The following is a 27,944-nucleotide window of genomic DNA, read 5'->3' on the forward strand; positions in this document are numbered from 1 at the left end:
TTTTTTTTTCTTTTCTTTTCTATTTTTTTTTAACAGACTGGGATCAGGGACTCATCAGTTAGGCTGGACTGGCTAGCCAGCAAGCCACATGGATCATATTGTGCTCCCCTTTCCAGCAATGGGGTTACAAGTAGACAATCATGAGTAGTTTTATGTGGGATCTGGGGACCCAACTCAGATCCTCATATTGGCATGGCAGACATTTTGCCTATTGAGTTATCTCCAGAGCCTTTACACACACACACACACACACACACACACACACACACATACACTACATATATGCATATGAAGAAAACAGAATATACTTGGCTTTTTTAAAGTGGTAAATTTTGTCACTTGTCACTTTTGAAGACAAAGATTAATCCTGAAAGCATTGTGGTAAGCAATGTAAGCTGGGCACAGGGAACCCACGTGAAACTTGCACGTGGGACCTAAAGGATCAAACTCATACAGGTAGAATGATGGAGAAAGGAAGAGGGGAAACACAATAAGGGAAAGCTGCTGTATACTTTTTATTTAATTTCTTCCCTAAACTCACATAGCATGGATGCATGTACATACAAATACACACACATGCACACGCGCGCGCACACACACACACACACACACACAGACACACATACAAGCAAAAAGAATTCTGGATGTTCTTTTGATTAAGAATTTAACAGCCGGGGCTGGTGAGATGGCTCAGTGGTTGAGAGCACTGACTGCTCCTCCAGAGGTCATGAATTCAAATCCCAGCAACCACATGGTGGCTCACAACCATCTGTAATGAGATCTGATGTCCTTTTGTGGGTGTCTGAAGACAGCTACAGAATACTTACATATAATAAATAAATAAAAATTTTAAAAAAAGAATTTAACAGCCCAATTTTGTGTGAATAAAGTTTACAAAAAAAAATATGACAATTGATGCCGTCTTGACTTTTCTTCTGGAAGATTCTGTGGGGATTTTCATTGTTCTAGTTGTGTGCTCAGAGGGCTGGGAAGAGTAGCATCTCTCTGGAAGATTGGCTATGACACGTCCATATGTCCCTGATCACCACTCTTGGTGCTGCAGCCATGACTGTCCTGTCTCTACTTGGTAATCCCTGCTTCCTCCTGTCTTCCTACCGTCCATTCTTCACTTCAGACCTCTCGACCTCTGTTCCCATCTCACTCAGTGAGCACGGTGATGTTGAGCAGCAGCTTCTCCTGCCCATCTGCTTGTTATACAAATATAAGCGCTTCGGAGTGTATTGCTTCCTTGTTCAGGAATAGCCCTCATCTGTTCTTACATTGCTCGCTCTTCCTTTCTCTCTCTCTCTCTCTCTCTCTCTCTCTCTCTCTCTCTCTCTCTTTCTTTTTCTCCTGTTTTTCTCTCTCTTTCTTTTCTTTCTTTCTCCCTTTCTTTTTCAAATGTTCCCAGAGGAAAGGCTGAAAAGGTGTCCATGTGTGCCCTTGTGTGTGTGCAAGTGGGTCCATGTGTGTGTGCATGTGTGCCCATGTGTGTGTGCATGTGGGTCCATGTGTGTGCATGTGTGTCCTTGTATGTGTGCCCATGTATATGTGCATGTGTGTCCTTGTATGTGTGCCCATGTATATGTGCATATGTGTCCATTTGTGTGTGCATGTGTGCCCTTGGGTATGTGCATGTGGTATGTGTGTTCATGTGTGTGCATGTATACTCATATGTGTGTACATGTGTGCCCTTGTGTGTGTGTGCATGTGTACCCATGTGTGTATGCATGTGTTCCCTTGTGTGCACATGTGTACCCATGAGTACCCATGTGTCCCCATGTGTGTGTGTAAACGTGTGTGCATGTGTGCCCATGTGTGTGTCCATATGAGTGTGCATGTTTGCCCATGTGTGTGCCCGTGTGTATGTGCATGTGTGCCCATGTCTGTAGTCCATGTATGTCAATATGTGTACTCATGTATGCCCATATGTGTTTCCATGTGTGTGTGCATGTGTGCCCATGTGCGTGTATCCATGTGTGTCCATGTGTGTGTGCATGTTTGCTCATGTGTGTCTCCATGTGTGTACATGTATGCCCTTGTGTGTGTGTCCATGTGTATGTGCATGTATGCCCACGTGTATGTGCATTTGTGTCTATGTGTCTGTGCATGTGTGTACATGTGTGCCCATGTGTGTGTGTGCATGTGTGTCCATGTTTGCCTATGTATGTCTCCATATGTATCTATGTGTGTGTCCATGTGTGTATCCATGTGTGTTCAAGGGAGAGGGGGTCGAGGAGAGAGAGAGAGAAATACAGAGCACCCGGAATTATCTATGCATAAAGAAATTAGAGAGAATATTTCCAGAGCAGCCGAAGCCCATCTCCTGAACAATGACGACAGCTCCTCATTTTCGACAACAATAGAGGGCACGTAGGAGTCAGCTCATTAGAATATCTGCGGCTCTTTTCTGTTCTCTCTGCATTAAGCCCCCATAATGTCAGTTGTCACTTATTAATGACAATTAACTAGTAATCAGCAGTGAGACTCTTCGAGGTGGTCTTTGCCTGACAGGTGAAGAAAGAGAACACTGCGTAGTGCCACACAGTGACATGGAGCCTTCAAAGGGAGCACAGCATTTCCATAAATTATTTCAGAAAGAGTTTTCTTTTATACATTCTCTCTAAAGCTTAAAGATCTTTAACCCTAGACAGGCCACGCTCCTATTCCCTTTTTCTGATGTTTTCTTTACGAACTGACATACCAAAGCCATCTACAGCTGTCAGGTCTGGATCCTTCCAATTGCTTAGCTTGGTTTTTGCCTATCTGTGGCATATCAGGTGTGTCCTGTCTACCAAACATGCATTGTCTCCTGGTCACAGATCCAGCACCACCTTCTCCAAGCCAATGTCCATGCATAGTCTTTGTCATGTTTGCCATGATGCAAAGCTATACCTGTTGCTTTCACCAGATGCTTCACTGGATCAGTGATTTGATTCCAACTTTGTTCTTTCCCTCTTCTTCTCTCTCCTTGGTGACCATTCATTTGCTTTTCTTTCCTCCTTCCACTGCAGGTGACAAAATGACACCATGAACTTTAAAAAATAACAATGGTCATGGTGATCTCTGCCCCACAATCCAGAGCTCTCCAGCCTATCTGACTTGTTTACAGTTCTGTTCTCCTAACTCTCACTTGCCCTACCGTTCCTTCTCTCTCTACTCCTCTCCTAAGCTTAATGCATCAAAGACAAAGTAAACATATTTATTGTGGTGCAGTAAGAGCTGTCTTTAAAGGCTGCACTATTTAGGGTGCTTTGGATGAGGAAAAAAGAACACTTCTGCATTCTGGTGTTTAGGGAGCAAGGGGAGGGTGCAATAGAGAACAAGTGCTCCATCTGACACTCGAAGCCAGGGTTTCTCTTCCTTCCAACCATGGGATCAGAAGACACCTGACCCATGTGGGATATCAGCTTATGGAGCACTTGCTCCTTACAGCACCCACCCCTTGCTCCCCAGCTCCAGATTGTGGAAGCATTTTCTTTTCCTAATCCAAAGCACCCTAGATAGAGCAGCCTTTAAGGACAGCTCTTACTGCACCAGGATAAATAGTTTACTTTGTCTTTAATACATTAAGCTTAGGAGAGGTCAGCTGTGCCCTTGGGGAGAAACATGAAGAAATGAACACATCCCACTAGTATCTGCCAGAATTGCATCAAGCAAGCATATTGCCAATTTCACACCGAAAAGATTTTTTTTTAAAGTTCATGCATCTATTCATGTCAAAACAATGCAGTGCGATCATTCTCCTAGCATGGAGACCATCGGCAAAGGAGGGACTTCGAAACCAGCTTGGAGACAGCTCACTTCCCATCCCAGGCAGACTCCACTTTTCCAACACAGCTCAGTAGAACTCAAAACTCTAGGTGCCTCCATAACCAGGATAGTGATGTTTTTACAGATGCACATTTTAAGGAAAGTAAGAGGTAGGTTGCCTGGTACCTCTTTTATAAATCTATTGCTTTCCTTTGAGCAGTGTAGAGTTGGGAAACTGCACCTGTGCCAGCCTTCTTTGTTTTGTTCGAAGGATTTTGCCAGGAGGTTATTACAATGCTTCCATGACAACAAATAAGATGTCATTTATTGCCAGGTTCCAACCATCTACCCAGAACTAAAGGGTTCACGTGAGTTTAAGAATGCCCTCATCATGCAAGGAACTACTACTTAGATGTCCTTGGGGTTTTTAAAAATTATTTTTCACAGCCCTCTGTCATGTGGACACAGTCCTTTCATTCAGACTTCTTGAAAATTTACTTCAGATTTTAATGCCACCAATTTTTAATCATTGGTAAAGGAATGGCAGAAAAAAAACAAATGAGTCCCCAACTAATGTGCCAGACACAGCATAAGAGGTAGTCACTGGTCCCACCAATCTATGACACAAAGGCTCACAGTCCTCATCAGTAAAAGCTCCTTGAGAACATATGTGGACCCTGCAGTTTCACACTGATGACTTGTGAACTCCATGTCTCTCACAGAGCAGGCACAGGGAAAGAGCCATGAGGACAATCCACTGCCTTGAAAATGAAAACTAGGTCTACGTAATGAGGAAGCATTTTACAAATGACATACAGGGGTTTGTGGCACTAGTCTTTCAAGTCAACAGATTGGAACATAACTACAGATTCTGACATCTGTTATTTTGATATTTAAGATGTTTGATGTTGGTGATTTATTAATAGTTAATCGATATAAATTGGGTAGAATATCATGAAACATATAAAGAAAGCTGTCCCTTAGAGGGCTGTGGAGATGGATAAGCCAGGAAAGTGCCGTGCATGCATGAGGACCTGAGTTTAGATGCCTTGTACCCACAGCGGTACCCAACTGTTATCCCAGTAGTGAGGCATAGATACATGTAGGTGGCTGGAGCTCAGCCAGTCTAGCCAAAGTGAAGTCCAGGTTCAGGAAGATGCCTTGTCTTAAGAAAAGTAAAGAATGGAGGAAGACAGTGGATGTTGACCTTTGCCTTCCACAAGGGTGAGCATACACATGCACATCCATGTAATGGTACACACACAGACACATACAAAGAGTATTCACTGCATCACTTTAATCTATCCTGATCATAATGGATTTAAAAATCTCCTTGTTGTGCTAGAGCATAAATTTCACACTGCATAGTTTTGGTGTATTTTAAAGAGGAAAGGAAATTCTTAATATCCAGTCTGTGGAAACCAGAGGAACCACGCTTAAAAAGAAAAACTAGTTAAATTGTATTAAAAAGAGAAAGTTTACTGATTGGAAAAAAATAAGATGTATTCACTTTGTCCTTTGTGACAGCCCACTGGGAAAGCCAGCCCAGTCGGAGTCACTAGGACATGGTTGGTCGTTCTGTTTATGCAGAACGGGTTTCCTTGTTCATCTATTTAGAAACTGGTGCTCCCAATATTCCTGTCCCCACTCCATTGCTACTAATGGACTTTTTGTTCAAACAAGTTTTCAAAGGAAACTGCCCTTGAATGGTGATTTTGTTTACAATGCTTTATACTTTAATATATGCTAAATCCATCTCCCAGACGTGCATCTTTCTAGTCAGAAGGTTCCCATTTTTTTTTAAAGCTTCTGTTTAAATGTGAAGGAAGCCATATAACAAAATGTGGTCAAAGGTATAGAATCACTTCTACTCTTTATTCCAAGTAAAAGTCCCAAGACCCTATCATCTTCTGTTGCAGTCAGTCATGTGACTTGGTCACGTGACTGACCAGGGGTTGGCCCCGAAACATCTCCTGCTCTTTATGGAAAAGCATTTATCCATATGTGCTTAGGAACCTCCTGGTTGTAACCAGTGAGCTTCCCATATCCTCCTCACCTTGCAGTGAGTTCCTGGACCTGGTCATGAAACACCTGGTCACAGAAGGTAGGTCCTCAGCAATGCCCCCGCACTTCAACTCTGGAAGTAACTCAGCTATGAGAAATGATGACTACCAAGTTTTGCAGGAAGACCAGTGCCTGCTAATGATCATAAAAGAACTGCACTTGGTGGAGCCAACCCTACGTGATCTGTCTCAGTTTGCCACTTGATTCTGAAATTTTTTTGTTTTACTAACATTAAAGGTTAATTTCATGTAAATCATAGGATTCTCAACTTTGCTTCCTATGAGCAGGTTGGACTATTTGGAAGTAGTCCGAAAGTACACTCTTTATTGACTTGGAGTTGCTCAGAGTGGGTTGTTGGTATTTTAGTACTAGGGACTGAACCCAGAGTCCGTCATATGCTAGTCAAGTACTCTTTTAATGAACTAAAATCCAAGCCCACTTTTTAGTTTTTATTTTTAGATAGCATTTTACTAAATTGCCTTGAACTCATTCTATAGCTCACAAAGTCTTAAAATTGAGACCTTGCCTCAGTTTACCACATAGCTTGGATTAGGAATGTATACCACCAAGCCCAGTTCAGGGGAGTTTTTGTTTGCTTTGTTTTTAAATGATTGTTACTGTTGCTATTTTGTGTTTTGTTCGTTTGTTTGATTGATTGTTTTGTTTGAAACTGAGTATCTTCTTGTCCAGGCTACCCGCCTCACTGTGTAACAGAAGATGACCTTAAACTTCTGCTCCTCTGGCCTGTACTTTCTGTACACTAGGGTTGAAGACCTATCCCAGCACACCCATTTTGTACAGGTTGGCGTTGGAACCCAGGGCTTGGGGAAGCTAGATAAGTATTCTGCCAACAAATGAGATATGGTAAAATAGAAATGGGTGCCTGAGATTGAGACGGTTGCCCACAAGCTAGCCCTCAGTCCCCAGGTGAGTGAGGTAACTTGGGGGGTGCTTTTTCTCCTCATTATTGAGGTGTCTGTAAAGCTAATTGCCTGAATTTAAGTGAAGTTATAATCCACCTGAAAGCATGCCCAAAGCCATGTGTGTTTATGCATTTCCTTTAAATAGCTTCAATAGACAATAAATACTGAAAGTATTCTCAATTAAAATATTGTTAGAAAATTAGTGAAAATACCCAAAATATTTTAAAATCCTCCCCTATGTAGAAAGCAGAGGGAGCAGGACAAGCTGTCTTTGGGTAGCTCCACAAGCTTGCCTGTGGATGATCTGACCACACGTTTCACTGCACTGTGAGGGAAATCTCAATTTCAAGTATTGGGTTTAAAGGTAGTGACCAGAGTTATTTACAAAAATATTAAGAGGAACAACGAAAATCTAAAAATGAACCTAGGGGCTGCTTTTTAAATTTTTAACAATTAGGGACTCGCTTGTGTTATGGCATGTGCCAATAAGATTTCAAATACTCAGTATTTAAAAGAATCAGGAAGATAAAAAATCAATCCATTAACTGTTGAGGTAGAAAAACAAAGAATTGTGTTCAGTGTGACCTCTATTTTGTGGAAATACATTGAGGGGAAAGATGCTAGCACTAAAATGTTAGCAGTGATCCTCTCTAAATCGCAAACAGTGGTTTTTGTCCCCTTTCCTGGTTTTGTTGTTCACACTTCCTGGGGTGAGCTATCACTTCAGTCCGTGTCATCAGATTTAAGTAAGATCACAAGTTCTCTTAATTTATTTTTTAAAACTCTTCCATGTCTCTTAAGTGTTTAATGAAATGATTAGTTTCAATAGAATCTGCTATCTTCTAAGAAATTGTAATAAATAACAACAACCAAAAAATGTACCTCAGTAAAAATACCCAAACCATTATTTGTGTGTGCTGGTTTCTTGGAACTATCTAAGATATGCATTTGTCTGATAATAATAGCTTACTTAAAAAAAAATGAGACAGGGTCTTAGCATGTAACTCTGGCTAGCCTGGAATTTGCTGTGTAGACCAGACTGGCCTCTGACTCAGAGATCTACCTGCTTTGGCCTCCTCAGGGCTGGATTCCAGATGTGTACCACAGTGACCAGTTCAACAGCTTTTAAAAGATCATAAGACACAGAAATGAAAAGCCATAACTAACTCTCTCTCTCTCTCTCTCTCTCTCTCTCTCTCTCTCTCTCTCTCTCTCTCTCTGTGTGTGTGTGTGTGTGTGTGTGCTGTGTTCATTTGTATGTGAACATGTGTATATAAGTAAGTGTGTCATCCTTAGAAATCCCATCATCCATCTCCTTTAGGTGTGGCCTCACAATGGGCTGGACAGTGAGCCCTGGAATCCTGTGTCTGCCTCCCCAATGGCTGGGCTTATACCAGCATGACCACACATCTGGCATTTTTTACATGGGTTCTGGAGATGGGCTACTCTGGCCCTTATGCTTTTTCAACAAGCACTTTTCCAGTCTATCTCCCAGCCCTAAGGGACGTACATCTTGAAGTGTTTAAACACGCCTTTTTCTGCACACTGCCTAAATGTTAGTTTCTCCTATATAAACTATTGTCTATCATTTCACAGGCTACATCCCACTTCAAATACTGACTAAATAACAGCAACCCTTATTCAGAGACACAGCTCAAGTTGTTACCATCCCACATCCAACGGAGGGAAGTGTTTAATTAGTTATTAAACCTCATGGTTAAACTGCAGATAAAATCCAACCCACAATTATTTTTGCATATGCACAACCACCAGCCTGGCCCAACAAGAAGACTGGACTGAGTGAGCGGCTGCCTGCCATCTTTACTGATTCCTTCCATATCCAAAGGGTACAGGTAACCAGCTCTCCAACCACTAAGGGCCCATTCATTGCTAAGGGAGGAGCTGGGAGAGAGAGGGTCTCATGGTGCACAGGAGCATGTATTCTGAGTCAGAGAAAAGATGGTGGATGTTTGCCCCAGCACAGTGAAAGAAGCAGACATGTTAAGTCTTCAAACTGTGGGTCTCTGATTTAGCCCTCAGGGTTAGTCTATGTATGCTCACATGTGGGTACCTGTATGTACATGTGGAGGCCAGAGGACAACCTCCGATCCCATTATTCTGCACCATCCACTTTGTTTTATAAGACAGGGTCTTCCCCTGGGCTGGAACTCAGCAGCAGACTAGGCAGGTGGATCAGTGAGCCCAGAGGACCTGTGTTTCCTCTTCTGCTCTGCATACAGCTATACTTACCATGCCTGACTTCTCTAACCTGGCTCTGGGGATCCAACTCTGGTACTCTGCTAACAAGGCAAACACTCTCCCAGCTGGGCTTGCTCTCTAGCCCCGGACCTATTTCTATCCTAGCTGAGGTTCTAGGTCACCAGGCATCCTCTATGCAACACCAGTTGTAAACTCACAACCAACATCATTTTGGCTTATTTTCAGATCCAGCAGAAGATAAAGTCACCAAAGCTTGTGACCTGCTGCAGCCACAGACAGAGGTGGCTAGAAGCATGGTAGGGTGTCTGCTCTGGTGACTGCTTACCAACCCAGGCTCAACCTCAGCACTCCATTTTCTAGGGCTAGGCTCTATCTCATCACCCTGTAAAAGAAATGGCCTTGGCCTCTTCCAGGGACCAAAGGAGATCTTTTTCCCCCTGGGACCTGTTCTCTGGTAATGCACAGCATGGCCACTATTGTAAGTACGCCAGAGCCCAAAGTCCAACTTCAGTACATCACAATCCAAGTGAAAAGGATAAATGCCCGTCCCTTGCTGTGATTGGCTGACAGTCAGGGACCTGGTGCAGAGCTGTGAGGAAGGAATGAGCTCACATGTGCAGAGCACACAGTAGGACTTGGTACTCTAGAGGGGCTCAGTATCCTTAACTGGGTTTGTGTTCTCTGTGGTGTTGAGAAACCCTCTGCCCACCAGCTGGGAAACTGGAATGGTAACAATGTAACAGTGGACCAAAGAGCTGAGGAACTACAAAGAAAGAAGATGCTCAGAAAGCTGGAGCTCAGTCCTGCTCTGTGGTGCTCGAACTTAAGCTGCGCGTGACTTTGACTCTGGGACTCTCTGCAGCAGGCTCTTCCTCAGAACTCTCACCTCCCATTAAACTGCAGCTTCACAGCTCTTACTACATGGGCAAAACGTTTGCAGATCTTCAGTTTTAAAAATGTATCCATCAGCCAGACATGGTTTTGCAAGGATCCCATGTCTGCCTGCATCACAGGCCTGATTGCTGTTCCAGTTTCAACCTTCAGCCTAATGCTCATAGTCACCCAGTGGTATGTATGTCTAAATGGCTGAAACAGCTATTTGCCAACGAAAAAAGTTAGAACAATTCAGCAAGCATCCCTGTGCCAGGTCTCCCCATGTGCCACCTCCTTCAGCCGTTAGCAGAAACAAGGATGGACCCTCACCTTTAGAGCAAGCCAGGGAGTCATCAAAATATTGTGACTGCTTAGGCATTTCTGAACACAGCCTGAGTTCTTACTTTTCTGGGAATATAATTTTATAGAGACTTAAGCAAATAGTAAAATAAAACAAACAAAAACAAACAAACAAAAAAACAAAACAAAAAAATCCTTATGTTACTAAGTGTTTTGAGGAAAGAGACCAGGAGTCTTGGTGTCCCCGGCTGCTGAAAGTGGGCCAGGTTAACCAGTTCGGGTATCTAAGAGCTGAGACATGACACCTCAGATCCAGTGCTAGTTCTATTGGGTAGAGCGCTCATTTGCCTTGGAAATGACAAAAGCAAGAACTCCATTCAATGGCTGAACAGAAAAACTGCCAGACGATACTAAACAAAACACAAGTCAGTCACACAGAACTAATCCAAGATCTCCAGGACCTGGGCTGCCTGAGGCCCAGCCTGCTACTATGTCAGGAAGCTTTCAGATGTACAAAAGAAGCTGGTGGCAACTATGTCTAATAGTCTGAAAGGATTCTCTGAAAGAATCACCACAACCTATCAATGGACCAAACAGCCACCATGGAAGGACTGAACTCTGGGAATCCTCATCACCCAGTGGAAGTAAACATGTTAATTATCACCTTTAAACTTGCACTACTTCTCATCTGAATGAAGCATGTTAGCACACACATCATGGGATAATTCGTCTAAATAGAACTGTTGTTGGTTGATCACCTAAGCAATACCTCTTGTGGTTGGAAATAACATCTCGAAGGGAAAGTAACAACAGCCACAACAATCTCTGTAAATCAAGAACTGCGTGTGGGTTTATTTTACATTTGAGAAAACAGTGGATTTAATTGTGTGAACCAAAATGAACTGTACAATATTAATGACAGGACATCAAAATGTATAATTAATAGTGCACTGCTTGCTCTGGTTTTTTTTTTATTTATTTATTTTTGTCTGATAGTTCCTCTGAGTACATGCATCTGAGAAGATGCAGGTGCAGGTAAAATTTTCTCTATTTAAATCAAGCTGCAGGAACTAAATTTTATCCAAAAATTGTGGTTTTACATTATATACACAGAAATTTAATATAAAATGACAATATAAAAAGTTAAAAGAGAAAGCATACAGCCAGAAGGTACAAAGAAAGTTGGGTAGATTAAAATGATATGATATGTAACATACAGGCATGTATAAGCTGATGCTGGCAATTTACAAGGAAAGGATCCAACATTTGCCCCATTTTTTTGTGGTTTTTTTCTGTGTTTTTATTTTTCATTTACCAATGCATCACGCTATAGAAAGATCAGCTGATAACAAAGCTTACATTTGTAAATAACTATAAACTGCAGTATTTTACAGGAAAAAAAAAGAAATAGCATTTTTTTACACTTTTTTTTTAAATAATAAGCTTGCATACTTTTTTTGCCAAAAGTGGCATTTTTCAGCATCCAGAGGGTTTGGGCATAGTGGCAACTAGGGTGTTCGTTGTTTTGTTTTGAACATATAAAGTTGTGGCTTCCTAACCCCGTGAGTCCTAGACAGCTTTCTGTCTCCAACCGTTGCATGCATGTCTTGTCACAAACCAGTCCTGCATATAAAAGCTCATTTTTTAATTATTAAATAAGTTTTGTGTCTGACACAGCTTTTGATCTGAATGAAATGCCTTTAAGCGCCTTTCCCCCTTTTTTCTTTATTTTATTTTATTTTATTTTTTTAATTTTTGAGTGAAAGGCACAGAGATAAAGTCCTCAAAGGGTTAAACTTGACACTACCAGGTCCTGTGACCTTTATTGTCATGGCAACTTTGTACTTTTTAGGATGTCTCTTTATCACTGCTATTTGTATCTTTTTCTTTACTGCTAAACAATGTCTCCAAAGCGTGCCCCCACTATTTCCTACAAAAGATAGCTTAACAACAAGAACGGATGCTGAAAATAAAGGTCAGACTTTGACTCACGGAAGAAAAAAAAAAGAAAAATAACATGCACAGATCAGACAAAGCGCATATAAATATAACTACAAAATATGTGTGAGAAAAACCAAGTCCAGCTAGGCAGCTCAGCAACGGAGGAGAGGCTGATTTCAGAGGCTCAGGCCCGGCCTAGTGCAGCACGAGAAGGAGTGCAATACCCTGCAGCCACCTGCACACCTGCACACTATTGCTTCTCCAGCTCCGTCACGTAGATCAGGTGGTCCTCCGGCGACTTGCCATGTGTCTTACTAAGGTGCAGTTTTACTGCGTGCTTGCTCGCAAAAGTCCGGTTGCAGAGCTTACACTGGAATGTGGAGCCCAGGTCTTCCTCAGAGGACCCCAGCGGGCCCAGAGTCTTGTTGGTGAGGGCTTTGGAGACGCTCTGCTGCTCTTGAATCTGACTGAGCGGCAGCTTAGAGAGGTCCTTCAAGCTGAAGCCCAGGTGCGTCTCCAGGTGACTGATGTACGTGGAGGCAGTTCTGAACTGAGAGGCACAATCGTTACAAAAGAAAACAGGATGCCCTGTGTCGAGGTTCTTAAGGAACTTGGTTCCCCCTGTCCTCCGCAGCTGGTACTTGACGTTGGCCAGCCAGTGACTGATGGTGGTCATGGAGAGGCCCGTGAACTTGGAGATGTGCACCCTCTCCTGAGGGCCCAGGTCCGACATGATGTATTTCCCTTCTGCCGTCTCCCGAAGGCTGGAGGCAAACTGGGCCTGGAGGATGAGCAGGTGTTGTGGGTTCCAGTTGGACTGGCGTCCCTTTCTCTTGTGAACAGGTGACAGCTCGTCCAGGGCCTCCTCAAAGCTGCTGCCATCCGCATCTGACTTCTCTGACACCGTGGAGGGTGTGGAGGACTTGGGAGTCAGACGGCCTGTGAGGTTCTTCACCATGTCTGAAATATCCATGAGGGCGCTCTCCCGCAGAGGCGAGGACACAGCATCTGCCACACCTGAGACCAGTGGCTTGTTCTTAGACTTGGTCAGGTCAATCGGCTGGTCGCTGTTCTCATAGTAGTAGCGGTCGATGGCATCAGCCTGCTTGGCAGGGGTTGTGGGGTAGACAGGCTTGTCCAGCATGCTGTTGCTGATCTTATAGAGCATGGCCAGTGGGTCCAGAGAGGGGCTCACGGGCTTGGACACCTTTCCTAGGTGGGTGTTCATGATGGACTGCAGAGCGCTTAGAGGGTTGATGAAAGAGGGTTCCGGCGAGTGGTCTGTGATAATACCCAGATTGCTGCAGCCATTGGTGACCTTGGCTTTAAGAGGCTCCGTACCATTTGGGGTGTGAGCATCCACTGTACTCTCCCTTTTGGCCTTCCCAGTTTCTAAGTCTGAGCCCTTCTTCTGCGGCTTGCTCCCAGTCTCCTCTGACTTAGGAAGATCTTTATTTTCCTTTGCCACGGGGGAGATGGCTTTGACAGGGGAGGTCTTCTCCTTCTCAGTGGGCCTCTCCTCCTTCTTGACGCTGACCTTGCCCGTGACCTTCTCTACTAACTCCTCCATGGCAGACACATTGCTCTTATGGGGTGGAGGCGTGAGGCTCCCTGGGGAGTGTAGGAGGGCATTGTGCTCTGTGGAGGACAGTGACTTCACACTGCTGGCGTAAGATGGCTGTATTTGCACGCTCTGCACAGCTGACTGCATTGGCTTCACTGTGCCTGGCAGCTGGTAGGCTGCATGGATGCTGGGGTACCCACCCCATGAGGGCGCACCATTCTGGGCTTTACTGATGGCCGTGGACACAGTGTTCTCAAGTGACTTTAGGATATCTATTCCCCCCTTGGGGCTGTCATCTAGGTCTTCCTCACGCAGGTACTGATAGAGGGCAGTGGGCTCAAACTTCTCAGTGGTGTCTTCAGTCTCCTCTTTGATTTTTCTCTCTGCATCCCCAGCTGCCGGAGGGGCTTTCTCCTTCTCCTTCTCCTTCTCAGGCTCCTTCTTTTCTTCTGAAGCTACAGAGCCTGCAGGAGAGTCCGGTTGTTTCTTGATGCTAGAGGCAGGCAGCCGGGTGTGAGTGGTCGGGGGCAGGGGGATGGACTGAATCTTCTCTTCCACCACAGGGTCCAGCACTAGCTGCTTTCCTTTCTTGGAGGCAGAGGTTGTCACCTTTAAGAAGTGGCCAGTGACCATCATGTGGGCCGTGAGTTGCTGCAAGGTATCATGGGAGCTGCCACATTCCATGCACTTGAGTATCTGGGCTTTACGGGCCTCAAACTGCCATGTGTAACTAGCACCATTCTGGTAGCCATAACGATTGTTCGGAGTCACATATGGGTTGGCTGTTTTCTGGTCCTTGGCCGACTCACTCAGTGCAACCTCAGTTGCCATGCCCGTGGGCTCTGGGGAGCAAGGGGATGCCAGGTCCTGGAGCGCTCGTTTCTTGGTGGAAGGGACCAGTTTGGTGATGGCTGGCACAGGCTCCTTCAGAGGCACTTTCTGGTAATGCTTTGTTTTGATCATATGGACGCTGAGGTCTTGCAAGGACTCAAAGGAGTGTCCGCAGTACATACACTTCAGCACCTTCTGGGCATCCTCTTTCCCCTCCATTTCCATGAGGGAACGCTTCCTGGGCTTGGACCACCGCTTGGTCTTCTCAGAGTCCTTGTCTCTGTTGTCATCTCGGTAGTGGCCTGTCTCGTTCATGTGCACCGTCAGTTCCACCAACGTGTCGTAGGCTGCGCTACAGTCTTTGCACCTAAACTTGCTGGCCCCCGTGAACACGGAGCCGTACAGCTTGTTATTCTGACGGTAGAGCTGCACAGTGCTGAACAGGCTGGGCTCAGGCAGCAGTCCGTAGGACGATGTCTGCTGCAGCGTCTTGGCCAGAGCAGCCTGGTGCCAGTCATACCCCGAGCTGCTGTTGTTACTCGTGGTGCTGCTGTGGCTCGTGCTGGTGCTGCAGCTGGTAATGGCCGTGGTTGCCGTGGTACAGGCGGTGCTGGCTGTACTGGTAGGGGGTGTGGGGGTAGGCGTGGAACTCTCCTTCTGGCTGGCATCGTTGTTGCTGGTGGTAGAGCTGGACTTCTTTAAATCCAATGCTAGGCTAGACCAGCAGGACTCTGAGAATAAGTTCGCATACACGGCTTTGATTTGTGCCAAGCTGTCCTGGGGGTAGGAGACACTGTCTGGACACTGCGGCTCCTCCTTCTCTTCTCTGGAGGAGGAGCTTTTGAAATGGGCCAGCTGGTCACTGCCCTCACTGAAGGGCGATCCGTAGCCAGCGTCTTGATTGGTGGCAGTGCTGACAGGGGAATTCTGATAGCTCTGGGCTTCTTTGATCTCTGTCTCTTCATTGCACACGAATTCGCTCTCCTGAATGTCCAGAGACAGCCCACCATCTTCCACGTGCTCCTCATCTATTTCGGCTGCCTTCAGTTCTTCCTCGGGAACATAAGCTAGGAGAGAAAAATGACCCACAGTCAGAGGAGTAAATCATCTTCAAGGACGCAGCCTCCCCAGCAGTTAGGTGATCTTTAAAAAGATGTTTTTCAGCCAGGCTCCCAGTCTACAAGGCCACCTCAACTTCAACTCCATGTGCCTGCCCACTGGACCTCAGCAAGCAGGAACAAGACCACACTGAGACTGTCCCCCTACAAAGTATGCCCTCTCAGCACAGAAGCCTCTGCACAAGGCCCTTTCTAACTCAGCTCTCTCTCTTCTCTTCCTCCCTCCAGTTTCCCCAACTCCTTTCTCTCCCTTCCTCCCTCTGTCCCTCCCTCCCTTCCTCCCTTTTTCCTTCTCTTCTCCCTCCTTTCCAGCAGGGTCTCAAGTAGTCAATTCTGGCTTTGAACTCCTGATCCTCTTCCTTCCCCCCTCCCCCCAGATGTTAGCATTACAAGCAGGCATCACCCCTTCTCAAAGATACCACTCTGGTTAGAGGCTGCAGGGAACAGGTAGGAATCCCACATGCTACTCCTCATTGGGCCTGCAAGCCCTCTTTGATTTCTACACGGCACATTTGATGAAATCAGGAGGAACCCATCTCCCTTTTCAGACCAATACATTTCCAAGGCAATATTCTATGGTTTCCATAAGTAAAAATACTCCTTCATGGGACACAGTACAAAATAATATGGTTTTCACTAAAAACAAATGCTTATCACAACATGAGTCTGCCTCCAGGACAAAACCCAGTATTACCTATGAAAGACTGCTCAGGAGTGGTCAAGGCCATCGCCTCACACCAATACCCAAAGCAGCATCACACACCACAGCGGAAGGAAGCAATAAGACAAGCATCCATCATACAGACAGACGCGGCCATCCATACCACAGAGCACCGCCTAGTCCTAGAAAGGAAAACACTGACTCCTGACCCCACAAAGACATGGGCAAGCCTTGAAGACCCTACACAAAGGGAAATGGGCTGCTTACACAGGACAGATATTGTCCTGGGCCCTGCTGTAAGGTCTGTACAGCAGTCAAGTTCACAGACAGAGAGTGGTGGAGGCAGGGTCAGAGAGGGGTTAGGGCAATGGGAAAGTCATATCTCTGGCTATAGTTTCAGTCTTGCAAGCTGAGAAACGACCTAGGGTTAGAAGATTGGGGATGGCAGCCCAGCAACAGGAATGTTCTGGATGCCACTGAATTATGCCTTTAAAAATGGTTGCAATGGTCACTTTCATGTTATGAGAACTTCATCTTAATAGTTTTTAATTATGAAGGCAGTAGCAGCACATGCCCCAGTAGCTGCTGTGGGCCTACAGCTGCCTGCAGAATTTCAGGCTGTAGGACACACAGGTGCCAAGGAAAACCTGATTCTTACTTCAGGTCATTTTAAATGCTTTGATGTGTGACATATCTCAGTGCTAACATATTTTTTTTAACTACCTCTTAAACTTATTTGAGCAATGTCTCCCTCTCTCTCTCCCTCTCCCTCTCTCCCTCTCCCTCTCCCTCTCTCTCTCTCTCTCTCTCTCTCTCTCTCCCTCTCTCTCTCTCCCCCCTCTCTCTCCCTCTCTCTCTCTCTCCCCCTCTCTCTCTCTCTCTCTCTCTCTCTCTCTCAATCTCTCTCTCTCCCTTCCCCTCTCCCTCTCCCTCTCTCTCTCCCTCTCCATCTCTCCCCTTCCTCCCCCTCCTCCTCCCTAGGTGACCTAGCACTGCATGAGAAGGTAGGAAACTTGAGGTTGAGGTACTCTCGCCCCTATTAAAATGCACTGGCGTGACCTGCGTGACCTGAGAGGGGCGCCTGGTTAAACATGATCACTCATTATCACGTTATCAGAGCCGGATCCTAAGGGAGTGTGGCAAAGAGCACAGACATTTTCAGAGAGGGATGACTGGAGGGACAAAGAACAGCTCTGTGCCCCAGGGGAGGACTCCGGGTGGGTGAAGGACCAGGAAGCTTCCACACCTGAAAATGAAAGGCTCCAGGCTTCAGGGCAGGCACTCACAGAACATGAATGACTGCCATATAATACATACACACATATGCATATATATACGCACACATGACAGTGCATGCACAATCACATAGTATATGTAAGCTCATTCATGGCAGCACACGCACTTTATATATATGAGCATACATACAATGATAGTACATGCATAATCACCCCACTGTATGAACACATGCATTTCAAATGTATGCATGATCACCCTGTGAATGCAGTCACACACCTGAGGGCACATGTGCAGTCATCCAGATGTGTAAGCTAAACACAATAGAACAGCACTATCATTCCTGTACATATGAGAACACGTAACAGCACATGCATGATCAATCCTTGCACACACTTGACATGCCATTCACAGTCATCTACATTTACAAGCACGCATGTGATAGCACCTACATGATCATATCATATTGTGAACCTATATATGACTCCCACACATGTATGAACATGCATATAGAAGCACACGTATGTGAGAGCACACATGAATGATTACCCCACACACAGACACACACACAGACGCACAGACAATGAGAGACCACAGAATCTTCCACATGGAGACCTCTAAGGCCCTGCAGAACACGTATGCTCACTGCCTTTCTACACCCAGCCTCAGCACACCTCTGTGAAAATCCCAAAGCAGTCTGAACGTACAGGACCTGGTCCCTATTCCACTAATGATCCAGGAAGTACAGATCTGCTAATGCTACATCACTAATGTAAGCAGTGATCCACACACACTGTGAGGCCCTTCTCTATGGGCACCAAGTGCTGGGCAGTCTACAGATAAGTCTACAACCCTCCTAGAAAAGAAAAGGCTTGCAACATTCTAGGATGGCCACCATACATACACCCATTTTTATTCCACTCACAAGAGCTAAGTGTTCAAGATAGCCAGATCTGAGATACCACAAGGCCCACTGATAAGGCCCATTCCTTTACAGGAAGCTGGGCTGGGCTGTCCTGGCTGGGGAACATGTAAAGGGTATGGGTAGTGACTCAGGTCCAGACCACAGGTGTCTGGTATCGGTAGCCCCTTCCTATGTCATCCTACATGTCTGATCTCCCCCCTTGTCACAGGGATGCCACCTTCTTCTCCCAAGGAACTAGCCTGCATGCAGTGGCTCCTAGACTGAGCTGATGTGTAAATCATGAGCAACCCCACAATGCCAGCACGGCAGACAGTGTCACGGGGGCATGGAACACAACAACAAAGCACAAGGTTCTCAACCCTATCAGCCATTCTCTGGCCACCAGCACCCCACCTGATGTCTGTCAGCACTGCCTGTTCGCTGGAAGGTGGCTGTGGAAAAGGTGTGCTGTCCCTGACCCTTAGAGCTTATGTCTCAGGGTAAAAATAAAGCAGGAGTATGTCAGGGTGGGGGAGGAGACAATGGACCACCCACCGTGAAAGCTGGGCCAAAGTTGGTGCCAAGGTTTCTCTTTGTCCCACTTAACTCATCTACCCTGTAAATGCCCCAGGCTAGAAGTGGCTTCTGTTTCTTCTACCCTGGATATTTTCCTGGGAGTGGTGGAGGTCCACAGACCTCAGTGCTAGGATACCCTTGCTGGCTCTGTGCCTCCTGAGTCTGTCTCACTGTAGTCTAGAGGACTGGTCCTGACTTCATCCTTAAAGGCCTATGAACACCAAAGCCTTCCATGTCCCCTGTGCCTGCTGATCATCACCAACCTGAAGCTCTTCCCACCTCACGGAGGCCCCCAGCCAAAGTCAAGCCTGCTGTGTATCAGGCACAGACAGTGGCTCCAACTGTATAACAAACACAAGCCAGAAGACATGAGAAGCAGCCACCATCAGTGGCTTAGACAGCTGTAAGGGCTGACTCTCTATGAGGCAGCAGGAGAAAGGGAGAGAGAGAGAGAGAATGAATATCAAATTCTCAAGGTGAAAAGGGGAGTGATTTTAAAATTTGATACCTTCTAATCCAAAAACTTTATTCTTGGGTGTGCAGCCTAAGACAGTGTGGAGTGAAGCAATGGTTTCATGCATGAAGACTTACTGCACAGAATCACGACACATTTGCCAAAATCTAAGCCTTCAATAATGGGTATTCAATAAAAGTATGTTCTGGAACATACCTTTTATATTCTAAAATAGTTGGTACAGTGCTTGCCATGCAAGAATGAGGGTCTGAGTTCGGTCCTTAAACCCCATATACAAAAGTAAGGCGTGTTGGTGCACATTATAACACCCCAGTGCTGGGATGGTGGAGAAAGGCGGATCCCTGGGGCTTGCTTGTCAGGCAGCCTAACCTAATTAGCCTAATCAGTGAGCAGATACTGAGGAGTAACACCTGAGATTGACCTACAGCCTTAACAAGCACACGCATATGCATGCACCCACACTTGTGTACACACACACACACACACACCATGCCCTAATGACAAAGTGAAAGCCAAAAACAACAAAGGAAGAACACAAAGGTGTGTGGCCAGCACAACCGGGAAAACCCTTTACAGGGAACATTAATGGTGGTTTCTTCAAGCTAATGGATACATGGGTTTTTGACTGTTGACAGACGTACCTCCTGATAAATACTGATATTTTCAAAATCTTCTCCAAAGCTTTCCATTAGATTCATATTAACCATTGCAGGCCATTTCTGAAATCAGCTATGTAACCTTCCCTGAGTATCCACTGGATATGGCCATCAACAAGACCCAGGAGCACAGAATAACTTGTTCCTACTGGGAGGGACATCTGTCAGAAGGATGCATTCATCACTACTATTTTTCTTTAATGGTGAACAATCACCAGAGCTGCAGATGGTACAGGCCTAAGCATCGGGGGGTCCCTCCTCTGGGCTGTCCAGCATGCCCTCATCCACCTCCCCTGCCATTCTTTATCCCATGTTCACCCACAGTGGCCCCCTGGAAGACAGCTACAGTCTTCTAGACTGGTCTTTTTGTCATCAGCTGGCCAGGCTTGGTCCAGCCTCCATCTCTGACTTCATGCTCACCCTGTATCCCATGCTCCTCCAGTTCCTTATGCCCTGAGACCTTCTTTTCAGCTACTTCACACTTGTCCCTGCTTTAGTATACTATATCCATTCTCAGTTACTGTTTCACCAGGACTCACAAGGAGGTACATATCCTGGAGTGACAGTTGGGGACACTGTCTCCACTGGTTTGAGGCTGCCCTTCAGACCTTTCTCTCTTTCAATGCAGTGTCTAATCACCCAGCCTGCTCCCAGCCCCACTTGTGAGAACCTCCACTTTCAAATGCTAGAGATAAACAGAGTTCTGGCATCTCCAACTAGAAACCTTAGAATCCAAAACCCACAGAATTTCATTTCTAAGTTTGGCACCTACAGAGGAAAGAGTGGCCAGTGTCATAGGATAAAGGCATTGAAGAGTTCCCAAGTCTGGATTCTGCAGTCTGACAGCAAGAAGGGCTTCCTATACCCTGACTTTAGTAGCCACAAAAGCAGGGTCAGTTCCAGTCATGGAGGAATTGTAGAGATGTCTGAGAACCAGCCCCAAACTGCAATACCTGTCATGCAAAAGCAGGTCAACCTAATGACCCTGGGATTTGGTGGTGATCCAAAGAAAAGGGTGCTCCCAGGATGCCTGGATATGGAGCCAAGAGAAACAGAGAGATCAGACATGCACTTACATAGATTGGGCCTATGACCACTGTGGTCCTGCTAAGGGATGGCCATCTGCCTTTCAGTCTGGCACAGAGAGAGAGAAAGGACAGACTCAAGGCCTATTGATCCCAGTAGACAGGTAAGGCCAACACACACATTTGCTTCTTGGGCCTTACTCTTCCCAAAGCAAAATCATGGTAATATAGAAGCCTTTAAGGTGACAAGAATTACCATGGCCACTAAGTCCAACTCTATGCTTATCTGTTGCCTTGGTTGGAATGTTTCTGTTCTCCTGGAATTCACCTTGAAATCTAATCATCAGGTAAATCGATCAGGAGGGACTCTGGGAGGTGCTTATGCCACAAGGGTGGAGGCCACAGGAGTGGGATCAGTGAAAGGAAAGTCCAGAATTCTGCTATGTCCCTTCCTGCACAGAGGGACACAGTCAGATGGTAAGACCTGCCGACATCTTACCCTGGGTTTCTGGACTCTGAGTTGGAAAAATAAACTGTTTTTATTGTTTTTTAATCTCACCCAGTCTGTGATATTGTCACAGTGGCTAGAGGACGCCAAGACATCTGCTCATCTCTGTTGCACCCCAAAGATGTACACGCAGAATAAAGAATACGCACTAACATGCCCACTGGTTTACTCTTCTTGTGCTGCTATGGAAAGGTGCCCCAGCTCAGTCATATGACAACAGGACCTAGCCCTGGGACAACAGGAAGAAAGTGACAATCAGCTTGCCCTCATGGAAGCTGGCCCAGTATTGTGTCCTGATATCAGAAGTGACATGTGGCCCAGTAGATTTTCTGGGGCCATCTCTTTTCATGTGCCCTAGAGCAAGGAAGGTGGGAAGCCCAAAGTAGGTATCAGGGCTGTGCCCAGCAACCTCTCAAGAGGAGGACAGCTCATTCCACCCTGCTCTGTTTTCCTCATTAGCCCATGTCATGGAGAGTTGTCTGTGAAGAAAAGTAGATGTTTAAGAGTATCAAATAAAAACCCAGGTCTTGAGTCGCTGCTTGGTGACTGCCTTACAGTGAACACCAACTTTGCTATTGTATTACCACCTGGTGAGGCTATAATCAGACCAAATTGCATGTTTATCTACACCAAACTTTAAAAAAAAAAAAACTGGCAAACATGATACTCCTGAACAGATGGTCATTATATCAAAATACATTTACTCCAAGGGACCAATTCATAAAAGGGGCTCACACACACCTAAAGGATGGGTGTGTGCCTTCAGTTCGTCACAGAATCCAGCAAAACACAACTTCTCCCAAATTTATAATTTACCGCTTATAAAGTAACTTCACCTTTGCCATGGAGAGAGCAGGTGGTCTTAGTGAGAATCTGAATCTATCAAGGGAAAAAAAAATGCAGAGAAAACAGAAACAAGCAAAACACATTCTTTCCTAGTCTGAAAAGAACATAAAAATGCAAGCAAGATATACATTAATTTGCTAGCATGATTTTGATTTCTCACCGGAAAGCTGATGCCCTGCCAAGCAAGGCTGAAAGGCCACTTCTGTTCCACTGTGATACGGACAAAAAATGTTTCTATAACTTCTGCAAATTTTAGTTGCTGATGGGGATTGTTAACGTATCCTTTTACCGATGCATTTGACTTGTAACCGAAGTTTCTTTACTTAAGCCCCAGTAGAAGCCATCTCTAAGAACTACAGGGTCGGTAAATAAAAATGACCTCCCCTAGCTTCCAATTTTAATTAGGAATCCATAGGTAACTGACCTAAAACAAATACAATTTCTTCTTTCTCTCACTGCCCCGGAATCAATTTGAAATTAGCTTAGCAATAAGAAAGCACATCCCAAGCCTGATCCTGATCTACCCACAAGCAAATCAGATATTAACCTTTTGTCTCAAGCTGGTGAAGTTACAACACTTTACAAGCAGGGTAGCTGGGACCGCATATAAACCAAGGAGAAGCTTCCTGATGCTCAGTGATGTCAGGAAGAAAGGAAGAGGGGAAGGTCAGAGGCAAGTTAGGGTGGACTGAGAAAGCTGGGAGGTGCACAGCCTTCCTCAGCACCAGGGGACAGCGTTTGGTTTCTTCGTCAGCTGCACACATATACGGGTATACAATGGAACGCTCTCTGGCTCGACAAGATCAAATCTCACTCAAGATGTGGGAACCCAAAGCCAAGCACCAGGGAAAGACATGTTCTTGGTCATTTCCCCATGTTGGAAATGACAGACTTCCCCCCACCCCATCCTAAGGCGGAGGAAGAGTCTAGTCTATTCACCCAGTATTAACAAGTAACCCACAAAGCATGGGGACCTAGCCTGGGAGTGTCTGATACCTTGTAAACAGTAGATTTTAACCAACAGGTGGGATGCCCCAGGTAGAAGACAGAAAAAACATGGTTCAGGACCAATGGCCTTTACCCTAACTCACACGTCAGCATGCAGGACAAGCCTGTGAAAACTTCTACCACCTGAAACCCAGAGATTACATCTTCTATAAAGTTCCCTTCCATGGACCTCAGCTGGGGGTCTTAGGACTTGGGACTGGGAAGGGAAAGAAACACAGGTCTCATGGTCCCTGAAACTACAGCACATCTCAGAATGCAGTTTCCGTTATAAAGTCAGATGTCTTATTTTCTAATACATATTGGCTAAAAGGTTGCCAATCTCTAGGCAATTACAGTATGTACTGACTCAAGCTGATAACCGGACGTGGTGAGGGCACTGAGGAGCCTGTTTGGGCACCACGTAAGGGAACCTTTTTATCTTTAAGGATGCTATGGTAGATGCCAGTTTTCTGAGAACAGGAATCCTGAGCAAACATACCTCATGATGGTTTCTATACCTGGTCAGAAACTAACCCCACAATCCCACAACACCTGACATCCCTCCAATCTCACTAATAACAATATTAGTGTTTGAACCAAATTAGATCTGCCCTATCGTGACAGAGAATGAAATTTTATCAGAATAATTACAGTTTTTTTTTTTTTTTTTACTATTATCATTGCATCCTCAGAATTGCTTTCAAAGATGCTTCCTTAAGAGATTTTCCATGGTGGAAGGAGAGAACTTTCAAATCCAGCTGGAGGAATTATTTGTCAGCACCTTTGTTCCCACCACACGCGATACTTTTTAAAAAAATCTTTTGTTTTATGTAGGCTATGATTTACTAAAAAATCTTTCATTTTCATGTGTACAAATGTCCTGGAATACAGAATGGTATTTGTAGAGATTACTATTTCTACAGATGAAACTGGGAAAAAAACACTTCGCAAGGTGAATGGATATGATTTTCTGGCCTAACAGGTTTTTAAAGAAAGAGTCTGATGAACCTAGGAAGCAAAGTCACCCCCATTACATTTTTTCCAGGGACACACCCACACCCCCCCAGCACCATCCGTACGCCCCTCCCTCCCGACCCCCAACACAGAAATCTCATGAATGAGCAGCCAGGAATTGGTAACTGCAGTATAAAATTCTCCTTTCACAATTACTTACAGAAATAAATGACATTCTCCCCATCAACTAAAACAAAGACTCCGAATCACCATTTCTGCTATTTCTTTTTGTGTCAAAACAGCTTTGCCAGCACTTCCCCGCCCTTCCTGAGCCTAGCTCGATGGTTCAGACCGTGACAGTGTGAACACATACAGTATGTCCTGCTGGGGGTGGGAGGGGGGGCAGGGATCTGTCTCACAGGCCACGAGAACAGATATGGACCAGCAGAATAGAAAGGCTGTAGGTGTGAGCACAGAACACATACTCATGCATGTGCAATGCATATGTATACAGGTGTGTGCTCATGTGTGTGAACCTGACAAACTTCTTACCCTGACCATTCCCAAGACAGGAACTAGAGAAAGAAACCTATAATCAGACTCCATTTTTTTCTAAAAATTAAATCTTGTTAATAATTTTTGTCATAAACTGTGCCTTCTGGATGCCAATGTGTCCCTAAAGATGTGCTGTCATCCCGAGCCACATTAGATTCTGTGCGTTCTAATCCGAGTGGACAGAAGGCAATGTATACAGCCCTGTTACAGCTTAATGTGACACCAACCATGTGTGCCCTGATGGTTTACAACGTAAATACACGCATATTGTCTGAAAAAATATTTTCATCTCAAACCCTAACTATATAATGAGGCACAAACATCGTATCTTTGGCAATTAGATAAAAACTATATTTCTCAATCCGCAGCCCAACATTGTTTGGAACATCTTTGTTTCCTTTAAAGAAAACACAGCTCGCTCTTGTCAACAGTCATTTTAAGGACAGCGCGAGAAGTGACAGCTGCATTTGTTTTTTAATGGCTAAATGTAGTAAAGTTCTCAATTCCCCCGAGTCTTACTAACACTGGCTCGGAGCAATTAGGTCGGTATCCCCCCTCCCCCCCACCCCCACACCTGTGTCTTAATCTGCACCCCAATTATGCACAAAGTAAAGGTGTGTTCCTGAGCCACCCTGCTTTGTATTCCCTCCCAGAATGCTCCCAGAATTCTGCCTCATCACCACTATTGTTCCTCCTCAGAATGATGCATAAAAGTGTGGGTGCTCTGTTCAACAAGCCGCAGCAACAACAGAAGAAAGGCTTCCGGGAACACGCTCCACTTAAGTCAGCATGGGGTCCACTGTGAAAGAATCCAGCAGGTTCCAACCTGCTTGCCCCAGTACCCTGTCCCAGGACAGAGTAACATACACCTGTGGCAATGCTATCTGACAGGAAGCATTTGTCGACAGTGCAAGGCACTCTAAGGAAGAGATGCTCCAAATGGGGGTGGCTGCAATCTCTCAGATACCCATCTTCAGTACAGTACGACATGCTGGCTGACCAAAGGTTTTCACTTCATGTGTGTGCATGCGAGTGTGCGTGTGTCTGTGCGCACGAGTGCACGTAGGTGCGTGCATGCATGCGTGTTGCATGTATGTATATTTATCTGCTTATGTATATAGGCACATAGATAACATGTGCACATGTTTGTAAAAACTGGAAGTGTCTTTCTCAATTCCTCTCCACTGCATTTATTGAGACAGATTCTCTGGATGAACCTAGGGCTCACTGACTGTGCTAGTCTAGCTAGCCAGCTTGCCCCAAGGATTCCTTATCTGGTCTTCTGGGGGTTTCTCAGTTTACAGGCATACCTGGCCAAGGAGTTGGTAACGGCAGTAGAGTTACCAAGCTATGCCCAAGTCTGGGCAGGAGGCAGTAGTGATACTGGACACGGCATTTCAGCATGAGGATCTGTCAGATACTCCACATCTGTGTGCTAAATTTACACAACCATAGGCTCCTGGGCACACCTGAACAGCCCTTGCTAGCAGCCAGCAGCTGGTTGCTACTCTAGAGGAACAGGGGTTTAACAGGGTATGTGGCAGCAAAGAGCTAAGTCCCAATTTAAAAATATTTCCAAACAGAATCAACAGTTTACGTAAAATGGCTCTTCACATGAGCAACTTCTGGAAACAGTAATTTTATTTTTTTTAAATCAGCAAAGAAATGGCCATCCCCAAAGTGGATGATTTATAATTAACAAGGAAATGGGAGAACAACAGAGCACCTCCTCCTTAGACAAGGTCCTCCTCCACCACCAGGGAAGCTCATCATGGTGGTTTCTGTAGCTGGAGACGACCCTCACCACACCCCATTAGGGGAGCACGCCTACGGGGAGCACCCCGCTCCCAGGTTCTCTCCCAGTGAAAAGAGCATGTGACGAGCAAAGGCCTGCTGGAGAGATGGAGGCGCTTGGGTAGTTCTGCGGTGACTCTATCTCTGAGACTCACTGGCTCTTCCTGCTCCATCTGATAAACTATCTATCCCGCATTCTCATTAGGCTCCCATCACCAAAGGGAGTGGAGATGGATCCGTCTGGACCCCCTCCCCTTTCCTCTCTGTCGGATGATTTCATTGAAATGTTCATTTTCATCCCTGCCGGCAACATTAGAATGGAAGTATTTAACCTGTTTCCATTACTTATACAAATTGCCATTATGGGGTAGGACAGATGTTAGAATCACGCCACATAACTAACTTCTGTACATCCTTTACAGGAGCTGGAGGAACAGGAGAGCCGCTGGATCACATTACCCGACTCCATCATGTGTGCTCCGCTACCAGACTCATTAACTTTGCACATCAGCTTTTGCACTTTCTGCGTGAAAATTCCCAGGCTGTTTGGACTCATTTAATTTGGAAAGAGAAACCTTTGTCTGGGATAATGTTTTGATCCGGTGTGTTAGGAGAGCAGGGGGAGGCATACGGTTGAGGAGAGGAATGAGGGACAGGAAGAAAGAGCTCGTGAGGGGGAAACACCTTGTCGAAATGTTCCCTTCCCCCGGGAATGATGAAAGGGAAGGCGGTTGGAGCCCCTAGTACTCAAAGATGGCTGTCACTTCAGATAGGCACGGGCACAACTCACCTCGACAGGTGACACTGTTGTGGAGCAAAATCTTGCTGCATTATTGAGCATGCTGGGTGGGACTTGGGAAGACTGCAGGCCCAGGATGCCTGGGGCACCCAAGGAGGGAAGTCGGCAGGTGAGTGGATTTCGCTTCACATGTCTCCTTGAGTGAAGGAGGGAGACTTTCCCAGTGGCTAAGAAGGCGCAGGAGGCCCAGTCCAGGTAGGTCCAGAACAGTCTTTCCTGACCCCAAACTCCTTGCCCACAGACTAGTCAGAACCTGCTTTTAAGATTTTTACCTTGAACACCAATTCCTAGTGTGAGGACATTTCCCTGCCTAGCATGTCCAGACACCAGCCAGAGGCAATACGGTTAAAATGTTCAAGGTGGCAGCGACAGGATTCCTAGGAA

At 45.5% G+C, this 27,944-nt stretch overlaps 1 protein-coding gene across 1 annotated transcript in view; it reads right to left on the reverse strand.

The window, feature by feature from the left end:
* Positions 1 to 10,957: 10,957 nt before the first annotated feature.
* Tshz1 (teashirt zinc finger homeobox 1) overlaps positions 10,958 to 27,944 on the reverse strand; it is a 74,832-nt gene continuing 57,845 nt past the window's right edge. Inside the window, exon 2 of the mRNA XM_028768956.1 lies at positions 10,958 to 15,536. Coding sequence (XP_028624789.1) covers positions 12,325 to 14,784 — 2,460 coding nt within the window. The 5' untranslated portion in view covers positions 14,785 to 15,536 and the 3' untranslated portion in view covers positions 10,958 to 12,324. The remainder of the gene's footprint in view (positions 15,537 to 27,944) is intronic.

Source organism: Grammomys surdaster, unplaced genomic scaffold (assembly GCF_004785775.1).
Source record: "Grammomys surdaster isolate TR1022 unplaced genomic scaffold, NIH_TR_1.0 189, whole genome shotgun sequence".
Classification (NCBI taxonomy): Eukaryota; Metazoa; Chordata; class Mammalia; order Rodentia; family Muridae; genus Grammomys; species Grammomys surdaster.